General features: G+C 46.9%; 1 protein-coding gene across 1 annotated transcript in view; it reads left to right on the forward strand.

Moving 5' to 3' along the window:
• si:cabz01090165.1 (uncharacterized protein LOC100333421 homolog) overlaps positions 1-23,838 on the forward strand; it is a gene marked incomplete at its 5' end in the record, with an annotated part of 36,701 nt that overhangs the window by 6,668 nt on the left and 6,195 nt on the right. Inside the window, 4 exons of the mRNA XM_041939939.1 lie at positions 789-955; positions 7,289-7,529; positions 10,223-10,435; positions 11,931-12,241. Coding sequence (XP_041795873.1) covers positions 789-955; positions 7,289-7,529; positions 10,223-10,435; positions 11,931-12,241 — 932 coding nt within the window. The remainder of the gene's footprint in view (positions 1-788; positions 956-7,288; positions 7,530-10,222; positions 10,436-11,930; positions 12,242-23,838) is intronic.

Here is a 23,838-nt window from a genome sequence, read left to right on the forward strand (position 1 = left end):
GCGTCTGTCCGTCCACCCTGAGGCCGAGCGTAAACATCACTTTCAGCGGTTTGGACTGAAACAGCGCCTTCGGACTCTTGAGACGACGTCCATTCAGGACTGATTTTCCTTTGAACTCCCGCTCGCGGCTCTTAAAGTTTCCTTTGTCGTTAGGAAACTAGATTTCTTTTGTTGGGGCTGCGGTAACACACAGATTATTGTAATGAGAACTGAGCCATTGTGACATTCAAACAGTGTCCTGATTGTGTGAATTATGAGAGCAATTACAGCCATGACAACAACACTTTAGCAGATCAACAGGCTGTTATCGCTCTCCTCCACCCCCCCTCCGTCTCGTTCTCTCCCCTCCTCCTGGTGTTTTTCTCTTTGTAATGTGTGCTGACTCATGGCATTTCGGCTGTGTACTGATTGTGTGAATTGTATGGAGGCAATTAGAGAAAACAACATGCTTTGAGAGAGCAGCATTGACCACGGTAATTGATCTCCGTTCCTTTCTTTCTCTCTGTTGTTCCCTTTCTTCCTCTTTCTTCTTCTCTCTTTTTGCCTTCGCCGGCGTCGTCTCTGTCCATCCAACCCTGAATTTATCTTTTCACCTCCTGTTTTTTCCTTCCCCTCCCTCCTTTTCTTCTTTCTCATTTCCCTCTTGTCCTTCCTTCTCATCCTCACCTCTTTTTTACTTCCTCTTTTCCTTCCTTCCTTCTCTCCTCCATTGTAAATATGACAACATGAATCCTTTAAAGCTCAGGCATCTTTATGCTCACAGTCTCTGCGTGTGTCCCCCCCTGCAGGACTTCCTGGAGACTCTGGAGGACTTGGATTTGAGCTACAACAACTTGGTGGACATTCCCTGGGAGACCATCGCCCTGCTGGTCAGCGTCAACACCCTCAGCCTCGACCACAACCTCATAGAGAGCGTCCCCGAGGGAATCTTCTCCAACCTGCACAAGCTGGCCAGGTGAGGGTCACGGACGCTGCTGCTTCCTGTCACCTGCAAGTGAAACGTCAAGTTCAATGCACTGCCTCGTGCAGAAGCTTTAGCACATGTACAGCAGTGACGTGCGCGGGTGGGGGGGGCGGGCGACCACCCCCCTCGTGGCCCAGTTTTTGAAAAACGCGCGCTAAAGTGCCCTCTTGGGAGCCAAAACGCGTGCTAAGTGCCCCCTGGGAGCCAAAACGCGTGCTAAAGCGCCCCTTGGGAGCCAAAACGCGTGCTAAAACGCCCCCTGGGAGCCAAAACGCGCGCTGAAGTGCCCTCTTGGATGCCAAAACGCGGCCTAAAGTGCCCTCTTGGACTCCCAGGGAGTGCCCCCCTGGGAGCCAAAACGCGTGCTAAAGTGCCCTCTTTAGTGGCAAGGACACGCTATATGCCCTTTTTTTCCTTTTCGCCCCTGCCCTTCAAAAAGTCTGTGCACGCCACTGTTGTACAGTAAACATTCAGCGCTGCAGAGGGCTGTGGTATAACACGCAGCTGCAGCCACGTTTATAGCTTGATGGATGATTTTCGCCTCGTGGTTTTAGTTTCACAGCACATGCACTGTGTGATGCAGCCTCAGCCACTTTCACCGAACCCCTGTTTTCCATCGGACAAGCCCCCATAAAGCAACTGTACGCTACCTGCTGAGCAGCAGGTGGCAGACAGATGCACTGAAGCCCGCTAACATCTGGCTCGTGTCTTCAGTGGGAAACACATTCGTACGCAGGTCGGATGACCGCTGTGGTCCAGGTATTGATCAGCTCCAGCTCCGATCAGCAGTGATGGGAACACGCTAATTTCAACCACCCACTTGTAGCAGGTTTACCAAAGTTTAACGCACGCTAACGTTGGTGTAAAATGGCATTAGAGACGAACTGGTGAAGAAAGTGGAAGAGCCAGTTATTGCTCTCAGGAGCTGCTGGAGACCAAACGAAAGCTAAAAGCAGGCTGAATATTCGTCATTACGTTCATCAGGATGTTCTCGATATAAGGTGCTAACGTGGTGGCTGTGATGTTTTTAAGATAGAGATAGAGAGATAGATACTTTATTTATCTCCAAGGACAAATTTGCAGTTCCAGCAGCTGAAAAAGGTGGACACACAAGGGCATGCAAAATAAGAACAGGAACTACTTTCAAGTAATGTGCAGCTTGTGTTCAAAAATCTATCAATGCAGCTTTAAATTAAAGTTAAAGTGACTCACTCAGATTTCAGTATTGAGCTTCACACCAGCACATTCAAACTTTAAATTCTGCAAAATGCTCCTATTATAAACACGAATATATTATCATGTGGTGGAAACCTGCTCTGGTAAATGTTCACATCAGTGAAATGTGCTTCAGAAAGACACCAAAACTGTGGATGAGCCTCACAGAAACATATGAATAAACAATTCATCAGTTATTACAGTTATGTAATAACTGGGTCTAATTATGACTGCAGCAGCAACTGATTCTGCACATGAACTCTAAATCTCCCAGAGACAAACATAAATAAGAAGAAAGAAGAAGAAGAAGAAGAAGAGAGCTGGTGTCTTCTGGGAGCACAGAATCCTTGTTTTGACTGAAGCATCGGAATTAAAATAAAGCATTTTGAATTATGTTTTGTTCAACAGTATCAGTCCCCCGATAAGACGCTTCTTCATTTAGTTGATTCTCAAACCACTTAGACCAAAGACTGAAGCTTCAGGCGGGTTTGAGACGATCCACGTCGGACCTCACTTTAGTGGAAGTTGAGCTTTTGAGGCTCAGCGGGCAAACGGCTGCTCAGCGGCAGACTCACAGCCGGGAGACGCTCAGTGCGACCAGGTCGGAGCAGCCGCCGCGCCGCCATCGTACCCGATGATGGTCCATGTTACAGCCCTCAGTGACTCTCAGGCAGAAGGGGGATTTGACCTCAGGCTGCTCCTCTTTGCTCTGTTCACAGATCTGCTGGCAGACTGTGTGGATTTACTGTAAGTGACGCAGAGTCCTCAGACCTCGGCCCTCCATCCTCGCTCACTTCCAGCTGCAGGGAGAACGAGCTCGTACATGTCTGAAATTAAACCGTTCTTCAAAAAGTAAACATTAAAAACAAGAGGAAAAAGTTGCTTCTATGCTTATACCAGATCACATTTTACATTCTTAGAAATGAACATCAGTCGTTGTCAGGGAGATGTTCATCTCGCGTGTGATGAAGGTGAGTTTTTGTCCATCGACCTGAACCAGGACGAAGGCTTCTCATTGTTCAAGTTGCAAACAGCAGCAGACTTAAACATAAAGCAACGCAGCAGGTTGTGTTCAGGAGTGTTTGACCTGTGACGCCTCCATGATTAAATGTTTGTTTCCTCTTTGTTTGGTGTTTCATTGGTCCTGATTTTACCGCCTTCTGCCTCGTAAAGCGCTTCTAGTTTGGTTTGAAAAGTGTTTTGCAAATACAGATTTTTCTCATTATATGAGAACACTGGATATTTTTACTCTAGTGGCACAAAATTCCATCTGAACCCCATTAACAGTAATCAATTCCAATTTACGTCCCAACGACCAGCAGTAATTGATGTGTGAGAGGGAGAACCAGCCGGATGAACAGTCGTGCATTTATTAAAAAGGCCGTAATGGTTATTTTCGCCTCGGAGACAGAAAACTTATGGACCAGCTGGTGGAAGCTGGAGTTTGTTCGTGTGCACAGGTGAGCGCTCGCTCACACGGCACACACTCACAAATTAATACACCACAAGGCTGCTGCCTGTGAAATTACATAATTGAAATTTGTAAAGTGCAGCACGCTTGCCGCTCTCGACAGCTTTATTAACTTCTTGTTAAGTCATCGCTGTCGCTGTCGAATGTTTCTGGAGGGACTTTGGGGGAAAATTGACTTTCCTGCATTTGTTGCTGACTACAGCGAAAGTTTGAATGTCCCACATCATCGCCAGTCGTCAGGTCCAGTGTTTAGTTCAATTATCTGAGACGACAAAAACTACACCCTGGAATATCCGTCCTCTGTTGGATCCCATTTTCTGTTATTTTGTCTCGTTGTCTTTTTGTGTGAGCCCAGTTCGCCTCAGTCTTGATGATGGTAGTGCGGCACTTGGCAGTTACATGTGGCATCTTGGCCTGTGGTAGCATTGTAGCAGCTAACAATAGCTAAAACGGTGGTAGTATGAAAGTATCTTTGCAGTTAGCATTGGCATCTAGCAGTTGACATTAACAGTATAGGTGAATCTAGCTGTATTGTCTTCTTCTGTTCTTCTTAGCAGTTAGCAGTTAGCATGTAGCATTAGCATTGGCATTAGCTAAATGGTAGCATTGGAACTGTATTGTCTTCTTCTGTTCCTCTTAGCAGGTAGCGGTTAGGATTTAGCATTAGCATTAGCATTAGCTAAATGGTAGCATCGGAACTGTATTGTCTTCTTCTGTTCTTCTTAGCAGTTAGCATTTAGCATTAGCATTAGCTAAATGGTAGCATCGGAACTATTGTCTTCTGTTCTTCTTAGTGGTTAGCATTAGCATTAGCTAAATGGTAGCATCGGAACTGTATTGTCTTCTTCTGTTCTTCTTAGCGGTTAGCAATAGCATTAGCTAAATGGTAGCAACGGTACTGGCCACTACCTGGAGCATCTCTGGGTCAATTGAATGTGGCAGTGCTGTTTGGATTGTGTAGGAGCAGTGTGAACTGGCACTAGGGGGGGGGTGACTCTGGGACGCCGGAGTTCACCGCCTAGCCTCCTGGAGGTGTCGTGGGACTAAGTAGGCGAAACACTGTTGAAGGGAGGTTTCCACCTGATGACCCCCAGAGACGTGTTAGGAATCACTGCTCTTTGGCAGGTATAGAGGCAGATTAGAGCTCCAAGGTTCTTCACTGAGAATGAATCCTCTTTTTGAGCACAAGGATCTTGTGTTTAAATTAACATTTCTGCATTAAATGTATTTCCTCCATATCGGTCAGAGTGCCTTTGAGGGGGGGTACAAACACAGTTCATTATGTCACGTGTGTGCATTGCATTCAGGTGTATTCAGGTCTTCTTATCCTCCTGCAGTCCAGTATTCACCCAGCTTTTTGCTCTGTGTTTGGTCTCCACCTGCGTCGTCAGCTCGCCTCTACCTGTCCGCCTGCTGCTCGCTGCTGGGCAGGAAGTGCATGGTGGGTTTATTAGAGCTCGTTAAGTGGAAACAGCTGCCTGCTGCTGCTGAAAACGAGCCTGATGAGAATGCAGAGGCCTTAAAAACTAAAGTATAAACTGAAAGAGGACCAAAAGGCCTCTGCAGAGCCGCAGCGTCGGTGAGAATTAAACCACAAACTGGATCAGAAAAGCGACATCATCAAGGTCTTTGTGTCTTAAGGTGATTTTTCACGACCACACCTGGAACCAGATGTTTGTTATCTTGTAATGTCGTAAATCCGTTTGCATCCGGCTTTGATACTCGTACTTTCCTCAAACTAATTAACTCACAGCTCGTCGTCACTAAACACGAGGAGGTCATTTCTGAGACGATAAAGGAAACTGATGATTGTGTGTCTGTGTGTGGATGTTTATTGAAACGAGAAGTCTGTCTGTGTCTGAACAGACTTTTTGTGTTTACAGGGATGATTTAAACCCAGGATGTTTACATGCCTCAAATCACAAAGTAAAAAGTAAAGAAAGTAAAGGAATGATTGAATTGATCTGCTTCTATACGACTGAATTCCAACGTCAGTACCTCGGCTGCCGCTGGAAGGAGAGAGATAATAATAATAATAATAATAAATTTAATTTCTAGTGCACTTTTCATCGGCAGGATCTCAAAGTGCTACGAAGTTAAAAAGTAAAAAAAAAACATGCTCAATGAAAACAATAAACAGGTTAAAATCAGTTCATAATCAACACTCATAGGCCTTTCTGAATAAAAACGTTTTCAGGCCTGAGTCGAGGCTCTGAATAGCCCTCAGCTGGGTTGGGAGGCTGTTCCAGAGGCGTGGTGCGGTGAATGCATGGACCTGGTGCTGGGGGTGTTTGTGGATCTGAGAGTGCGGGTGGTGGACTGTAGGGTCATGAGTTCTTGGAGGTATGTGGGTGCAAGTCCATGGATGCATTTATAGGTGAGAAGCAAGATTTTATAATTGATCCGGGATGAAACAGGGAGCCAGTGCAGTGATTTAAGGATGGGGGTGATGTGCTCGTATTTACGGGCTCTCATCAGGACCCTGGCGGCGCTGTTTTGGATGTACTGCAGCTTCTGGATGGTTTTGCCAGGTATCCCGATGAAGAGCCCGTTACAGTAGTCCAGCCTTGTGGAGGTGAATGCATGGACCAGTCGTTCTGCTGCTGGGAGGGAGAGAGTGGGACGGAGTTTTGGTGGAATGAGGTTTTGCATAGCTGATTTATGTGGTCGTTAAAGGTCAGAACTCCCGAACAAACCGAACTCCCAGGTTTGTTGCTGAGGAGGAGAGAGGAATGATCTGTCCTTCAAAGGTAAGTTGGGATATGGGTGGAGGAATTTTTCCTAACAGGAACTTTTCATTTAAAAAAGTGAAAGTAATGCAACAGATTTATACACCTTCAGCGGGCGTTTATGATTCTTTCAACTCCAATCGAATGAAGAAAGATGGTGGAGAGGGGAGAACATGGTCACCCCACCTCAGATTCCCACTCATCGAACAAGCTGTTTGAAAGCTCCAGCACGCCGCCGAGAACTTAACTGAATCCAAACCATCTATTCTGTTTATATTTAAGTAATTACTTCATTCATTTCTGCCTTAAAACAGTCAAATTCAGTGTTTCACAGTCTGCACAGTGTTACTGTGACTGTCGAGGATGTTAACGGTCTCAGCGCTTTCAGCCTCCTCGCCAGCTACAAACACTAATTATAACAAAATGTCACTCAAATGTGTCACAGGATAAAATAATGAAGATGTTTTCTATCCAAAAGGTCAAAGGTCAGCTCCACTGTGACGTCATAATGTTGTGCAGAAACTCTTTTCTGTCCGTTATTCAGCAGCGTCGCTCAGGAACAGAAGGCGGATTGAGACCATGTTTCACATCTGCTCAGATCCTGAACTGGTGACTCTAATCTTGATACTGAGCTGATTTTAAAGATCTTCGGAGCTGCAGGTTCAACATGTGTGTGAAGCCTCAGCTTCTCTGCAGCAGCGTCCATATTTGAAGCATCGTAGTCACCACAAGCTGATTGGTTGTGCTGATATTGACCTTCAGCTGATTGTTGTTGCTCCATGTGATGAAGTCTCCAACTGCGTCATGCTAGCAAGCTAACCATGGAGCGTTCTATTCCACACGTTGCCTCAGAATGAGATGAAAGTTAGAGACTGATCCTTCTCCCCACGTCTCTGTCTCCATCTCCAGACTGGACATGACCTCCAACAAGCTGAAGAAGATTCCTCCAGACCCGCTGTTCCTGCGGATTCCGGTGTACGCTAAGATGAAGGGCTCTCCTCTCACGGCGCTGGTCTTGAGTTTTGGAGGGAACCCCCTGCACTGTAACTGTGAGCTGGTCTGGCTTCGCAGACTGACCAGAGAGGACGACCTGGAGACCTGTGCTTCACCGAAAGACCTGGCCGGCAAATACTTCTGGACCATTCGAGAGGTTTGTGAAAGAGCTTGTGTTATCTTCGCTATAGTAACATAAAGGTATAATAATGCACAAGAAGGTGTCCAGATATAAGAAGAACAATGAACAAGGTCAAAGGACCCATTATTTTCTGCTGAAAGGTACCACTGCAACATTTAGGTCTTTTATGTCCCACTATTTACCTGGAAAAGTCTTCCAGGCCTGGACCTGCTCTGATACTCAGCATGCAAACAGTCATCTAAAGGTTTCATAGTGACATGTGGCGGCCTGGGAATAACAACACAAATATAGCACTTGTTGATAACCTGTAGTTATCATTAGCCAGATAATACACACGCACATATAAACAATCTCTCATTTAAACAAACTCTGCAGCAAACAGTGTTTTTCACTGTCTTCTGTGGACGCATGCACGCTGTCTCTGTGAGGGACACAGTTGCCGGGCAGATGGTCGCTGTCACACGGGAGTGAGCCTTCTGGTCAAAGTGTGGAGTCGTGGAGTCGTGGAGTCGGATATGCAGAAATGCATCAGAAGCATGACGTATGTGTTTCTGGTCCCAGCGAATACCCAGGATGTGGTTTGAGATAAGTGTAAGGGAAAATTGAGTCATTAAAGGAAAAAAACCGAGGTGTTATGCACATACCTTGATTTATTTATGGGCCTGTTATTAAGGGACATTTCTGCAAATGTGGCAGTAAAGCTGTTTTTCATCAGACGCCTCAGGGGACAGAAGCAGTTTAAATAAAATACGAGCACGCAGAGCGATGGAAGACATCACACAACGCGATTGGTCTATCGCCCTGTCAATCAACACATCACTAGCTTTTGTCTCTATGAGCAAAGCGAGCCGTGATTGGCTGTAAACCCTCTTCACGTGTTGTCATTGTGTTTGGAGGCTTCTCCTTATTTATTGATCATATTGATGATGATGCTTCAACAAACTATTCACATTTAGTTTTAGTTTTATCAATTTCCAGCTTCGGTTTTTGGCCGGGACTGAATGGTTAAAGCATCGTGAGCCAAGCAGGGAAGCACTATGTTGCATTACCGTTATAATTTGTATGAATCTGAACAAAGGTCGGCCACAGTGTCTGCTGCCTGAACAAACCGCTGCTACTCTTTCACTGTGTGGAGGAGTAATGTTTTGGTACGTTCATCAACTTCGACGGGCATATTCTAAAAGCTAATAGCCACAAAAAGCATCGGAGAGCAGCTCGGAGAGCACGGAGCAGAGGCACTGCGGATGTGTTGCTGCTGAATTTAGCAGTTGGATGATGTGAGGCTAAAGGTCGACGAGCTGCTCAGAGATCTGCTCTTCATCTAAACCTGCTGGGAGAATACTTCTGCACCATCACAGAGCCGCGCTGATAGTTGGTGGGATAACAGCTGAATTACTTTTCCTGGTTTAAGATGTTACCTTAAAGAGGAGGATATAGAGGGTTTCGCCTCACTCTGAGGCATCCGGGGGCCGACCCCTCTTTGCTGTTAGACAGCTGCAACAATAAGTGGAGGTGCGCCTTGAGATAAAGAGGGGATTAATTGCTATCATCTCGGAGAGGATGATGTACAGACCTTCGCCTCACCTCGAGTAATAGTCGTGGACCTCCTTCAGAGAGGTGCTGTAGGATCACTATAAGAGGATTAGCCTTGTAAAGAGGACGATCCAGACACCTCTGTGTCACCAAAGTGTCTGAGCATATTAATACTCCGAGAGCTAATAGCCTCTCTCCCACTGCAAGGGCAAGTCAGCCTCCGCTGCATCCATCAGAGGTCGGGTGTTAGCCGTCAACCGCCATGGGAATTCCTGCTTTGAAATCGATGAAACTGCTGCGCCGCGCTCAGAAATCCGAGAGGTTAAATTCTCATGAAATGCAAAGAAAAGTGGACGTGGGTCAGGATTTGAGGTTTATCTGGACAAACGAGATATTTGTTAAGACCAAACGAGTATTCATACTGTTTTCCCTTCAATGCCCAACTTCACATTCTCATGCTTTCACACTTCCTCTCACACACACACACACACACACACACACACACCAGGGTGCAGCCCAGTTCAATCACAGGCTTTTACTCTGAGCTTCACAGGAGCAATTGAGGGTTACAATGTAATACAAGACTGAGAGGCGCTGGTGCTTTATTTGAAGCTACATCCCAGCAGTCATCAGGTCAGCAATCATCTCTGCTGGTAACAAGACCCAAGCAGGACCCAGACGTGGTTTGGAGATGCCCTGGGTGGCAGGAATGACGAGTAAGCCCTCGTAAGCCTCGGCTGGCCCTGCTCGGCCTGGCAGTATCACTTCACCTGGGTTTTGGCTGGCTTTAGACCGGCTTAGGTGCCCTTGGGTGGGTTTTAAATATTGCAGGGGCTGAAAAACTCTGGGATCACTTAATCTTCACGTGCAAACAACTGAACTCCTGAAAGTGCGCTGTTGGAATAGCAGAACGCTGGCGGCCAGTCGGAGCCCGTGTGCAGAGATGCTGTCATGTTTTGCATGAAATGATGAAATGTTGGAACAGGAGGCGAAACGATGAAGCGCAAATCTGGATTTCTGCCCCTGTTGAAATGAAGTCTTTCCTCTAAACGCCTCATATATTTTTTCTCACTTGTACCATCTCTATATAATGTGAATCTGAAACTGTAGTTTAAATCTCACCAGCTGCAGCTGCTATCAGTTCCTGCTGTAATTAATGATTAATTATTATACAGGAGGAGTTTGTCTGCGAGCCGCCGATGATCACTCGTCACACCTCCAAGATGTTTGTGATGGAGGGTCAGGAGGTCAGCCTGCGCTGTAAGTCCATCGGGGACCCCGAGCCTTCGACACACTGGGTCAGCCCGGATGGGAAGCTGATCGGCAACACGTCCAGAACCGTCTGCTACGAGAACGGCTCGCTGGACATCCTCAAGGCCTCCGTCAAGGTGGAGACGTGGTTTCTTTTTCATGGAATTTATGATTCATGCGTGGTGCTCGGTGTAAAGTTTTAGACGAGTCAGTTCATGTGAAAACAGCGAATGTTGATCGCTGCTGTTTGGAGATTATAACGCAGATGTTGCTCATGGTGTTATTGACTTATTATGATTTTTAAAATTTACAATACAACACTGAAGAGCGACATCAATAAATAATAGCATAAAAATGAGGACATGGAAAATGTTTAATGTGAACAGTTATTACTCTGAAGTGCTAATACTGTTCCTGCAGCATTTAGCAGGGGAGTTAGCATGCTAGCTGTTAGCTGGACACGTAACACATTTTGGTGCACAGCAGCAGTTCGACACATGGTCACAGGACCTGCAGGTGCTTATAATAATAATAATAATAATAATAATATATTTATTTATATAGCACCACCAGACAGATGATCAAAGTGCTTTACAGAGAAATTACAAAATGCACATCAAAGGGTAAAAATAGATCTAAATAAATGAGTTTTAAGATGTGATTTAAAAAGTGCCAAGTCATTAATAGAATGCAATTCAGGGGGTAGGGAGTTCCACAATTCCGGGGCCGCTATCGAGAAAGCATGATCCCCCAACTGTATAAATTAGAAAAGGAACCTCCAACAGGGGCTGTTCTGAGGACCGGGGGGCTCTACAGTGTCGTCTAAGCTTTATACAATCAGACAGATACTCTGGAGCAAGACCGTGGACAGCTTTAAAAACAAACATTATCAATTAAAAAATTATCCTAAATTTAACTGGGAGCCAGTGTAGTGCAAGAAGAACGGGAGTGATGTGACTGTAACGGGGGGGGTGTTGGTTAGAAGGCGTTGAAGGCGAGAGAGAGAAGATTGCTTGATGAGTACAAGGAATTACAGTAATCTAACCTAGAAGTGATAAAAGCATGGATAGCCATTTCAAGATCGTTCCTGCGGAGGAAGGGCTTAACTTTAGTTAAAAGACGTAGTTGGAAGAAACTCAGCTTCACTATCTGCTTCACTATCTACGTAGACCAGGGTCCAAAATAACTCCCCAGTTCCTAACAGCAGGTTTAAGAAGAGAGGCAAAGGAAGAAGAATCGCAGTTACTAATCACATTTTCACAAACATCAGAGGTACCAAAGACAGTACATTCCATTTTAGACTGGTTCCAGTGCAGAACATTTTGAGTCAACCATTGGTCGATGCCTTCTAGGCACTTGACCAGAGAATTGAGTGCAGCTGGGGCATTGGGGATAATCGGAGGTAAACCTGAATGTCATCAGCATAACAGTGAAAGTGAAGATTATGAGTGGAAACTTGTCCACAGGCCCTTTCTGTGCAGCTGATTTTCTAAAGCTGTGTTTGGGTCTGTGAATCCTCCGTCATGAGCTGAGCGAGTCAAAGAGTCGGTTCATTATAATTGGTTTCAGAGGGAGGGACTCGTATAAAAGCGAGGATAATCGTCTTCTCTTTTCTCTTCCGATGATTTCCAGGATTCTGGAAAGTTCACGTGCATAGCGTCTAATGCGGCCGGCGAGGCCACCGCCCCCGTTGAGCTAGTCGTCAACCCTTCGCCACACTTTGACCCGAAGCTGGACCCCGACCCGGGGCCTTCGGACATCCCCACATCCATCAAGTCCAACGTCAGCGGGGGCCAGGCGCGGTCCGACCAGCAGAGGGTCAGCGTGTCGGACCTGACCTCCAGTTCTGCCACCATCAGATGGCCCCCCCAGAACCACATACCAGGAGTCCGCATGTACCAGATCCAGTACAACAGCTCTTCAGACGACATACTCATATACAGGTGAGAGAGAGGGCGTGTGTGCGTGTGTGTGTGTGCGTGCGTGCGTGTGTGTGTTTGTGTGCGTGTGTGTGTGTGTGTGTGATTTCTCTTCCTGTCTGTCTGTCTGCTCCAGTCACATATCATCCCTGTGTGGGCAGTTATCACCAAGGTCTTCCTCACGTAGGCGGCTGTATCAGGGCTTTTCAGGCCGTTTCAGGTTTTTTGGAAGTGAACAACTCAGCGAGCAACAAAACGACGAGCAAACTGAAAAAAAAAACTGCGATTTGGCTTCAGGAAACAGTTCAACTCTTTAGCTTCCTGAATTATGTTTTTATTTATATTAAGTTATCCATCATTAGTGATCAATTTGCTTTTAGAAATAAAAATCCATCCTGATTATCTGCTTGCAGAGGTGCACAGAAACACCCACGTCCTCCTGCTGCTACTGGTGCAGACAAACGACCACGTGAGAACAGTCTGCATCCTCAGGACGGGTGGAGACACAGAGACAGGAATGTGGTGACAGGAGATAAGATAAATGTTGATCGATCCTGCTGGGAGATCAGGTTGTTCAGCGTGGAGAACAGAGCTGACAGCGGGAACCAGCAGTGAACAGAAGGTGTGACGGCAAAAAATATCAACTCCTGTTTAAAAAACAGAGGAAAAAGTCCAGAGAGGAAAGAATCAGTGCAGCAAACAGGCCACTGTGAACCTGCAGGACGTGTGCATGTTTACAGCAGAGACATGTGACTCAGATCAAACATTAACCCCTTAACGCCGAATTCGCATCAAACTGCTTTCATCCACATTGCAGCTGAATCGCGCAGACATTCCTTTGATGCCAGTTTGTGCATCTTCAACACACACCTAGGAACCTTTGGCAAGCCCTGGTTTCTCGTCGGACCGGACAAAGTGGCTGTTTTGATGAAATAAGTGAATTCTGAATACACAAAAAAGATGTTTTTACTGCATTTAAGCAATGAAAAAAGTGGACATACTGTTTGTTTGAACCCTGTTCTAGTTGGTGATCCTACCTAAATTTATATCTGTTGTTTGTGCTACAGAAAAATTAACAAACTCCTCTTAATTTAGGATCAATTTGAAAGCAAAAACACAAAGAATTAATTTTTAAATATAATTCTAAATAAATGCAGACATCAAGGGGTTAATGCAATCATTCCTACCATGCATACTGACATTTTTTAAGAGCGGTCGCACCTCCCTGAAGGAAACTTTTGGTCCGTCTCACATCGAATCCTCCTGCAGCAGCTTGTTGACATGATTTGCACGTTCTAATCACCAGATGTGGATTTCAGAGCGTGTTTCGGGCTCGAGCTGCCAAGTGGCTCAGTGTGGACTCTCCATCGGCCCACGATAGCGAGTGACCACCGGATGGTCCCATCAGCCACTTAGCCAGCTCTGTAGCCTAGCAACGCCATTCAGACTGTATAATTGAGTGTTATTACAAAGCATTTGGAGGGCTGACAAATGACAGTTTGAAATGTGTCCACGGCCCCCGTTCTCATTTTAACCAAAAACCAAAGGCACTCAACTGAGCATTTTCTTATCCTCAGCGGGAGAGAGCACGCGATCGAGCGTCCAATCGGATGATTTCACACCGAAACGAGGGGGAGACCCGATCGTCCTCCCGCAGAGGGGGGAGGGTGTTGACGCACAGCAGCGTGTTAAACCAGGCGGCCTGGTGTCAGCAGGTCAACCCCCGACTTCAGCGAGATTTATTTACTGTCATCTTCCACCCGCAGCCGTGCTGATGTCGACGACGTCGTCCTCGTGCGTGGTTGAGGAGGAACATTACTGTCTGTCTTAATAATCAGCTGGAAAAGGATGTGAGCGTGTTTTTTACTGATTGAAGATAAAGGTTAGGTGCTGTGGTCTGCAGTTTGCTTGCTTCTTCAGCCCTGGACCGATCCAAACAGAACGGGAGCTGCGCAGCTCTTTTCTTTTCTGAGTATCTACAGTATTTGCAGCAGGCACTGCCTCTCTCCTCTTTCAGCATTCGCTGTGCCGCGGCAGCCCGGAGGCACAGAGATTCAGCCTTCTCGTGTTTCAAAGGTCAACAGTTTGATTCTCCGGCTCGGCCGGGAAAGTCGGCGTGTAGGAAGTGGATCTCTCTCTCTCTCTCCTGCTGTCTTTGTGCCAGCCGACGTTCTTCCCTTGAGCTCGTCGTTTGCTGCGTGCAGTCGCTCCAGTGGAGCCGACGGCACGTTCACGCTGAAGAGGAGCTCAGCATCCGCCACGCTCATCACGCTCATCTGGAAAAGAGAGCGGAGCAACGCTAACCGGTGACAAAACTGAGACTTTTTGTTAATTCTTCTCGAACATGAGGCAGAATCTGAAGCAGCAAATGCTTTGAGATAATACGATGAAGGTCTGATGAAGGTCTCAAGACTCTGACTCCATCTGGTCTTTGTCCAGAAACTCTGTCCCTGTTGGCCACCGTACCATGTGAGCAGATTCATTTCATCACGAACAGCAGTCGGCTTCTGCCGCTGTGGCTTTTCTGCCCTCCCTCATAATCCATGACTCAAGTCAAAGCACTCAGTTCAGCTCCCAGCAGCGGCACTTACACTTTTGACTTTAAGTGCAAAACATTTTATAAACCGAGTGGAGCTCTCTGGCAGAGTTATCGGCCTCTCTGCTGCACACTGTAATAGAAGAGACTCGCGACGCCCACTCTGGCCTCTCTGCCCCGCCTCTGCAGTCTGGTCCCAGGCTTTGCAGAGACTCTGCCAGTCGGAGCGGCGGCGAGCTGTTCATCATCACGTACTCAGGCGCGTACTGCGCTCCGCTGCACTCCACATCCATTGTTGTAATTACCGTCACTTTCTGGCCCTCATTTGCTGAACGCTGAGTAGTTCTTCTTTAGCTCGGCTGCACGAAACGCCTGCAGCGGCGAGCGGAGCGGCTGCTTTTCTTCAGGCCGTGCCAGTTAATGTGTCCACGATGTGCAGGTGTTGAATGGAAGTAAAGGGATGTGAACATATGAAAGCTGCATGAAGCTGATAACATCCAGAAGTGTTTCAACTTCAACTTAACTTACTGATAATTCTGGTGATGCTACATGTATAATTTTACAGTAAACAAGCACAAATCCACCACCTGGCGTGTTGGTTGTATGAACATGAACATTAAATGACCTGGAGACAATAAAAGTCTTTGTCTCGAAGTGCAAATCTGTAACCGCCACTTAAAACCAAACTGCAGCTAAACTCCGCAGGCTCACAAGCTCTGGATCTGCTGGATCTACTGTGTCGATTCAGGAGCACGAGCAGATCCGGTGAGCCCCAAAGAGGTCTCTGAGGTAATTGCAAAACAGCGTCCGCTCGTAGCAGCTGAAGCATGATGAAGGCTTTCATGGTTTCTGTCGGGGACGTCAGCGGTGACACGAAGCATGAGATAGAACGTGTCTGCTTGAGTGACATTAAACCAAAACCACCATCAGTGTTACCTGAACCGAACCACGTGTGGGTCAAAGTCCAGTCCTCATACAACCATCCTGCATAATGTTATACAGTTTTTCAGTCCCATAGCTTCCAGCCATGTGTGATACATGTGTGAGTTTTTGTGCATCTGCTGTAAACCGCTGGAATCGTCCAGGTCAGTTTCAGCTGTTTAACCTCTGTGGGCTCGAGGAGGAAAGAGAATCTGGGGATTAGGAGGTTTCTGGATGCTCTGAATAAACTGTAAACCTTTAAAAAAAACAACTGAAATGATAAAAGCAGCAGCAACAACACTGCGATCTTATAGATTAAACATCATATCTGTTTAAGTGCTCAGCCAAAGACGAGACGTTTTGTCACACTTCGGTTCTCCTGGACGTCTGAGAGTCCTCACAGACTCTTCATCGTAAACATAAAGACATGATGGACGAAGAAAACCGGTCTGCCTGCAGCACGTGGTTCCAGCGCACTCGATAAGAGTGGATCAAAGTGAGCAGCAAGCAGAGCTTTTGAATCTCTCTGCACTCTGCAGCTGCAGCGCATCTTAAACTGACCTGGAATCAGTGACGGAGCGATGTGACGGGAGTGTGTCCGCAGTTACGACCGGTCGACAGCTGTTCAGTTTCTCATGTGGACAACAGAGCGAGAACTGCAGTGTCAGCAAACGTATTAAAACCTGCACACCTGCGCTGTTGAGTTTCATCTCTGCTGCACCTCCACCTACATGACATTTTTCTATTTTCCGGCCTCGAAGCTGACCAGGTCTGGTTGAAAGAAACCCCCCCCTTTTTCTAGGCCTCATTAATGTGCTCTGCTCACAATTCGGCAGCCAGCCTCTCCACAATCGCCTCATCCACAGCGCGCTCGGCCTTTTTCTAACCTTTAGCCGTCCAGTCCTGCTGAGCTGCATTAACGGCGAGGACCGAGCAGCTGCAGTCAGCCGGTTGTGGAGCGGCGGCTCCGGGGTTCATTGTGGAAGTTTTCCCAGCCGCTGATCTTCCGGTCCGAAGCCGCCGTCTGTTCCCTGTAGGCTGCCGCTGCCCTATCATAATGACATGACAAATGGGGCAATGAAAATTTTAGAAGTTCAGCGGCCATCATCTCGGTTATCAGCACTGCCCATGCTGCAGCGGAGCACGGTTCAGCTGAACAAATTATGCATTACAGATGAAATAGATGTTAAAAACTTCGCCAGGTTTTTTAAATTGGGCACCTGTCAACTGATTTTTCCCTCCCACGAGCGTAGCCTCACCTCAGAGAGCCGCCCGGCTCTGAGCTATTAGCTGTAACGGCTTTAGCAGCGACACGAGGAGAAGCCGCTAACAGCTCACGTTACACAGGGAATGACAAGTGAGGGGGCACAGGAAAGATGAAGACTGGACGTTTGAACATACGCAGGATCAGGATCAGGATCAGGATTGTATGTATGCACATACAAGGAATTTGACTCCGGTTTAAAAACATACATATGGAAACAAGCCCGGCCTTTTCTTAAAGATAACTGAGAGTCAATTTAAATCAATAAAAACAGATTAAATCTGGTGTCAGAACTTAAATCCCCTCCTGTCGGTGATGTGACGGAGCAACACCAGCTGCTACCCCAACCCAGCGGCCGACAGGCTTCATGTCTTCAGTCATTAACAACTACGGCCTGATTAAGGTTTCTGGTTCTGTTCAGGATGCTCTAACTGCTCTAACTCCGATCTGAACCCCCCCGAACCACAGACGGAGTAACAGATGTAAAACCTCTTCCCGGCCTCTGTTTGATGGTGCAGCGACGGAGAGCAAGAAGGGAAAAGTGAATGATGGAGAGAGAGGGGGCTGAATGCTGCAGTCAGTGTTAACTGGCTGGTTTCCTCCTCCTCCTCCTCCTCCTCCTCTCTGCTGTTTTTTTCCTCGCACTCTCAGGTTTTAAGTTCGGCGTGCTGCGCCGGCAGAAAAGTCGAGGTGTCAAGATAACGGATCGACATTTCCTCCTCTCTCTGTCTGTTGGAGGGGAGGCACCGGCGAGGGGAGGAGGAGGAGAGGGGAGGTTGTATTTTTACAGTACTCCCTCCTTCCTCTCGGTTGTGCCCGGGGGCAAGAATAACCCGGGCAGCTTTATCCTTCACCCCTCTCCCTCGCTCCGTCTCTCACACTCTAAGGATTATGGGTCCAGGGAGAGATCAACCTCTGTCAGCAGCAGGAAATGAATCTATTGATTCTCGCTCCTTTAATATTCTCTTCTGCTTCTCTTTCTCTTTCTGTCCCGGACCAGGAGTGTGTGTGTGTGTGTGTGTGTGTGTGTGTGTGTGTGTGTGTGTGTGTGTGTGCCGGCTGTCTAATTACCATCCTGCCTGGCTCTCGAAGGAGAGATTAAAGAACAGCGAGAGGCAGAGTGGAGAAGGAGAAAGACGGAGGGAGTGATGGAGGAGTGATGGAGGTGTGATGGAGTGATGGAGGTGTGATGGAGGAGTGATGGAGGGATGAAGGAGTGATGGAGAGGTGATGAAGGAGGGATGGAGGAGTGATGGAGGTGTGATGGAGGGATGGAGGAGTGATGGAGGGATGGAGGAGTGATGGAGGAGTGATGGAGGTGTGATGGAGGGATGGAGGAGTGATGGAGGAGTGATGGAGGTGTGATGGAGGGATGGAGGAGTGATGGAGGAGTGATGGAGGGATGCAGTGCAGTGAATAAGAGATGTTTCCTCGACTCAGCTGATGCAGAGGATAGGTGGAAGGAAGTGAGGATGGAAGTGAGGAAGGAAATGACAGCTGATCATATTCCGCTGAGATGATGAGGCATCAGCTTTCCTCTCTTACTACATCTCTCCTTTTTTCTATCCCTCCGTCAGAGCGCAGACCTTTAGAAAGTCACTGTAATGTCATCTTCCTCCCCTTCCTCTTCCCTCGCTCCATCATATCACCTCTGTACATGTCTCACCTCCTCCTGCCCTCCCTCGTCTTTTTTCCTCCTCCCTCCATCAGCCAAATGTCACTTTGTCCCGCCGGGTCTGCGGTTAGAAAACATGCAGCAGAGGAGATGACAGCCGGGCTTTTAGGCTGAGATCGAATCAAAAGGTTTTCTCTCCCGCTCAGACTCGGTGTCTCAGCGTCCGGCTGCAGACGGCAGGAGGTCACACCTTACATCATCCTTGCTGCGACATCCGAGTTAAAACAAAGTCAGACTTTTAGGAGTTTTCATGTCAGCACCAGGAACTATTCTTAGAGGCTCCATGAGTCAAAGTGAAACAGAATTTGATGGATTTGCCCTGAAGTTTGGTGCCTCAGCTTTACTTTTTATGTTAAATTTAATGTTTATCTTGCTAATGTCAAGTAAAAATGTATTGATTCAACATTTCAATAACCAAGATACAAACCAAACAGTATGAGTGACTGTGGGCAACTGTGGGCATTTTAGATGTGTTACCAGCAGGGGGCGACATCTCTTTTAGTTAGCATTTTCAAGGAAAGCATGTTTGCCTTCAGAGCTACTTTGTTTTGAGCATTTAAAGTGAAGAGGAGGAAAAACCCTCTGATGATTTACAGCAGAGCAAACATCACGTTCTGTCTCCAGCTCGAAGAGTTAACATCTCTCTTTACGCGCTCCGTTCATTCACACGCACAGCGGATCCACGTCCGACGCCATTATCTCTCGACCTCTTCACCTGCCTCAGTCACTGGCTCACCTGCTCTTTACCAAACACAGCGGCGGCCATTAAAGCAGCGGCGCTTCCCGAACGCCGGCGAGTGTGGAAGAAGTTCCTCCGGTAAAGCCAAGCCGAGGCCACGCTGACCTTTCCCACTAATGATGCTCGCTCTCCTCTCTGCCAGCTGCCCCTCTCTCATCTTTCTGACTCATTTCATGACTCTAAGTCTCTCTCTGCCGAATCTCGAGCCAGTCCTCCTTAAAAATTTAGAATTCAGTTTAAAGACGCCAAAACATGCAGGAAGTGAGAGGACACATTGGTCCAAAGCCTTTTGTCTGCAGGTGTCTCGAGTTTATCTAAGCCTGACCGGCAGTTCATGACTGTGCCCACCAAGGCCAGACGGAGGGCCCTGTCAGTAGTCTTTACTGGGACCAGTTCACCCATTACAACAAAATGTAATCAGACCCTGTCGTGCCATGCGGATAGTTTTGTTTTAATAGGCCGAGGTTTCCGAACTTCCGCCTCCACCTCAGCTCTGAGCTTCGTTTGTGCTCGTCAGACCGCCAAACGCAACACAAAGCAGTGGGAGGGGGACTGGTGCACATTAAGCAGAGTGAGGACATTGTTTCTGGGAGACACGTCGAGTTTATCAATGCAGCGAGAACCACAATCAGTCGGTTCAGCTCCATTGTGCCGGAGAGATTCTCAGCGGCACATAAAAACTGATTTGTCTCAACGTGACGGGACTCAAAGCCTCCGTTAGCTTCACGGGCGGATTGTTCACTAGCTTTAATTCCTTTTATCAGCTGACAGGACGTGTTAAACAGTCCGATGCAAATATTTTCTGGAGGTAAAATCACATGATTCTGTGCCCAAACAGGAGGAGAGGTTTGATTGTGATGCTTCGTCCGCAGACTGACGGCGGTTATCGCTTCCTGTCGCTGCTCCTGTCTGCGTGCTGCGAACACTCTTTCCTGTGTGTTGGCTTGTGAAGGACTCATGGTGTTGATCATGCGCCTGGACAGGTTTTGTCCTTCTCCTCATCTGCAGGGGTGCTTGCTCTTCTTCTCCTCATCCTCATTTATTTCCCTCCCCATCTTCACCCTCACTCCACCTACTCTCAGTTTCTCTCGGCCCATTTTTTTTCTCTCCTCTGCTCTCTTTCTGTCCTTATTGATATTCAGAGGACGGGAGGCTATGAAAGTCAGGATATGTAGAGGAACTCTCACCCTCACCTTGTATCGAGGGTCCATGTATATTTCATACCTCTACGGCGTCTCCGTAAAGTCACCTTTTCAGCAGCTGATATCAAAAAGCAAAATAAAAGCAAAAGATAGGACAGACAGCTCAGTCGTAGCTTTAATTTCACAACAAATCGTCAAGTTTGGTTTGCAGCATAGCAGAGTTCTTCAGGATTCGTGTTCCCTGAAAGCAGATCTGGTCGGTAAACTCGGGTTCTTGTGGTTCACAGTTTTCTGGTGCAGATTATTGGATTATCGGTGATCTTTCCTTTCCGCTTCAGATGGCTGACAGCCTGCCAGGTTCACCACTAATTGTACAGCTCTGACTCACTGCTGTCAATCACACTCGGCTTGTTGGCCCGCTCTCGCCCCCCAGTGGGCTTTCGTATTATTACACCTTTATCAAAAAAGCCGTTTGTTTGATGCTCCCATCTGTGGTTGCATCTGGTGGAAAAGCACCGGACGGCTCGCAGGACGTTGTTTCAGTCACGTGATCTTTACCGAACCTCCTTTGAAAACGAGATTATCCTGCTCCAGATGATCGCACTTAATCATTTCAGAAGCCCTGCTGTTATGTTTTAGATTCTTCTTCTTTCGTGCAGCTCCAGGCGGCCGTAGGTTTACATTCATTTTTAAAATGCTTCAGCAGACCCTCGAACGTCACGTCAAAGCTGCAGAGCTGCGGTGAGATAATAACGTCCTGCCGGCTGTTCAAAATAAATGTTTTCTCAACTGCGTTTAACGCACAACATTTCTGATTTTGACGTAGGAAACAAAAATGAATTCGGGTTTGATGCTCCCTGTGATGGATTTCTTAATACATGTGGAGATGAATAGATAGCAATGGTCGACTGCAGGAGGAAAAATGCTTTAAAGAATCTAAACGGGTGCAGCTTGTGTTCGAAAATGGTCCACAGATGATTAGTGTGCATGGTGGTAGTTAAAGAGCGAAATCTTGCAAACACAAACGACTAAAAAAAGAAATAATCAAGTACCAGTGAGGTCAGTTGTACTGGACTAAATGTATGTAGTCGTGCATGTGTTTATTGTTAATTATAAGCATTGAATTTATACTTCAGAGAGAAACGTGACCTTTCTCTGATGTGCCGACCTGCTGAACAACAGCAGCTCATATGAACATTTTCTGATTCGCCATCGCTGCGGTACTAAAACGCATCTACACGTTAACGTCCGGGTCCAGAGTGACGGAGGAGTGACAGGATGGAAAGAACGAGACAGGACTCAAACCTGCAACCTTTCCTCCAAAAACAACAAAAGATATATGCTGCTGTTCCAGTTGAGGACCGTGTCGTTTAATAATGGAGCGTTAGATGAATGGAAGCTTATAGCCCTTCCATACATATAGAATGTGAACATGAAATGTAACCCGGCCGATGGCTCGGGTTTAGCGTCGTGCCTCGTATGAATTCCTGAGTGGCTCTATTTCATACGCCTGTGGCTGCTGCATTATTCACAAAGCTGTCGCGAACAGGCAGAGAGGCAACACTTGAGGTCATGCTTCTCTATAAATCCTGACGTACTTCATGACATTATGAGCTCTGCATTATTCAAAACCTTAAATGATACACACTGCCATGCTGACATATTTAAACTGCAATTATCTCGGATCCTTACTAGTTTTCATTACGCAGCATTCGAGCTTCTTCCTCGCCCAAAGCAGCAGTAATATAGAGCGTAAAGCTTAGAATAACCTTCACCGGTGTCTCAGCTGTAGATCTTCATTTCATTTCTTTGCATCATAACTCAGCAGGTGGATCCACACAACAAGAGGCCTGAGGTGAGATTTTACCTTGCCTGAAACAGAATTCTGAACTTATATAAATATACATAGATATACAGTATATACACTACATACCATATATGTATAAGTAATTTTCTAGATATTATTCATAAGTATTGAATCCACCAACCATATTTTACCAGCAATACTGTACATTCTGTTATTAGCAAAAAAGATGCCCACACAGTCTAATACCAGACTCCCTTTAAAAAATTAAGCGTTTAGTGAGTTTGGGAAAACGTGGCCCAGTTTTTGAAAAACGCGCTCTAAAGTGCCCTCTTGGACTCCAAAACACGTGCTAAAGTGCCCCCTGGGAGCCAAAACGCGCTCTAAAATGCCCTCTTGGAGTCCAAAACACGTGCTAAAGTGCCCTCTTGGGAGCCAAAACGCGTGCTAAAGTGTCCCCTGGGAGCCAAAACGCGCGCTAAAGTGCCCTCTTGGACGCCAAAACACGTGCTAAAGTGCCCTCTTGGGAGCCAAAACGCGTGCTAAAGTGTCCCCTGGGAGCCAAAACGCACGCTAAAGTGCCCTCTTGGACGCCAAAACGCGCTGTAAAGTGCCCTCTTGGACGCCAAAACGTGCTCTAAAGTGCCCCCTGGGAGCCAAAACGCGCTCTAAAGTGCCCTCTTGGACTCCAAAACACGTGCTAAAGTGCCCTCTGGGGAGCCAAAACGCATGCTAAAGTGTCCCCTGGGAGCCAAAACGCGCACTTAAGTGCCCTCTTGGACGCCAAAACACGCTCTAAAGTGCCCCCTGAGAGCCAAAACGCGTGCTAAAGTGTCCCCTGGGAGCCAAAACGCACGCTAAAGTGCCCTCTTGGACGCCAAAACGCGATCTAAAGTGCCCCCTGGGAGCCAAAACGCGTGCTAAAGTGCCCTCTTCAGTGGCGAGGACACGCTATACAGTATGTGTCCTTTTTTTCCTTTCCGCCCCTGCCCTTCAAAAAGTCTGTGCACGCCACTGCTCTGAAGTATGGTCTAGCATTTCCTGCCCAGATGAGCAGCAGCTGTTTGTGAACACACGGTTTCAGCTGATTTCGCCGTTTACACTGTGTTCTGATAGAGTGGCTTTTTTAATTAGGGTAAAACTGTGTAATTTTACAAAAGCAGTAACGGCTATTTGATCTTTAGTCGCCCGGGGATAAAGTCCTTCAGAGTCCTGTAAAATCATTAAAATCAAATCATCGTTAAAAAGAACGAAACCAGAGAAGAAAATTGTCTTAAATGTTCTATAAAACAAGTTAAACTTTATGAAATAAACATTCAGTACATCGTCATGCTGTGTATCTCAAATCTTGTTCTACAGATAACTCTACTACTACTACTGTATAACGTGGGAACAGATTTACAAGAAACGATCAAAGGCTGCTCACATTTCCCACAATGCACCTGGGTTGCCTCTTTCTCTCAGTCCTCCGTGTCTGATGAAGGGCTTTCAAACACACCTCCAGTCTTTGGTTAGTGACCCTGTAATAACTGAATATTGC

This window comes from Chelmon rostratus, chromosome 7, assembly GCF_017976325.1.
Source record: "Chelmon rostratus isolate fCheRos1 chromosome 7, fCheRos1.pri, whole genome shotgun sequence".
Classification (NCBI taxonomy): Eukaryota; Metazoa; Chordata; class Actinopteri; order Chaetodontiformes; family Chaetodontidae; genus Chelmon; species Chelmon rostratus.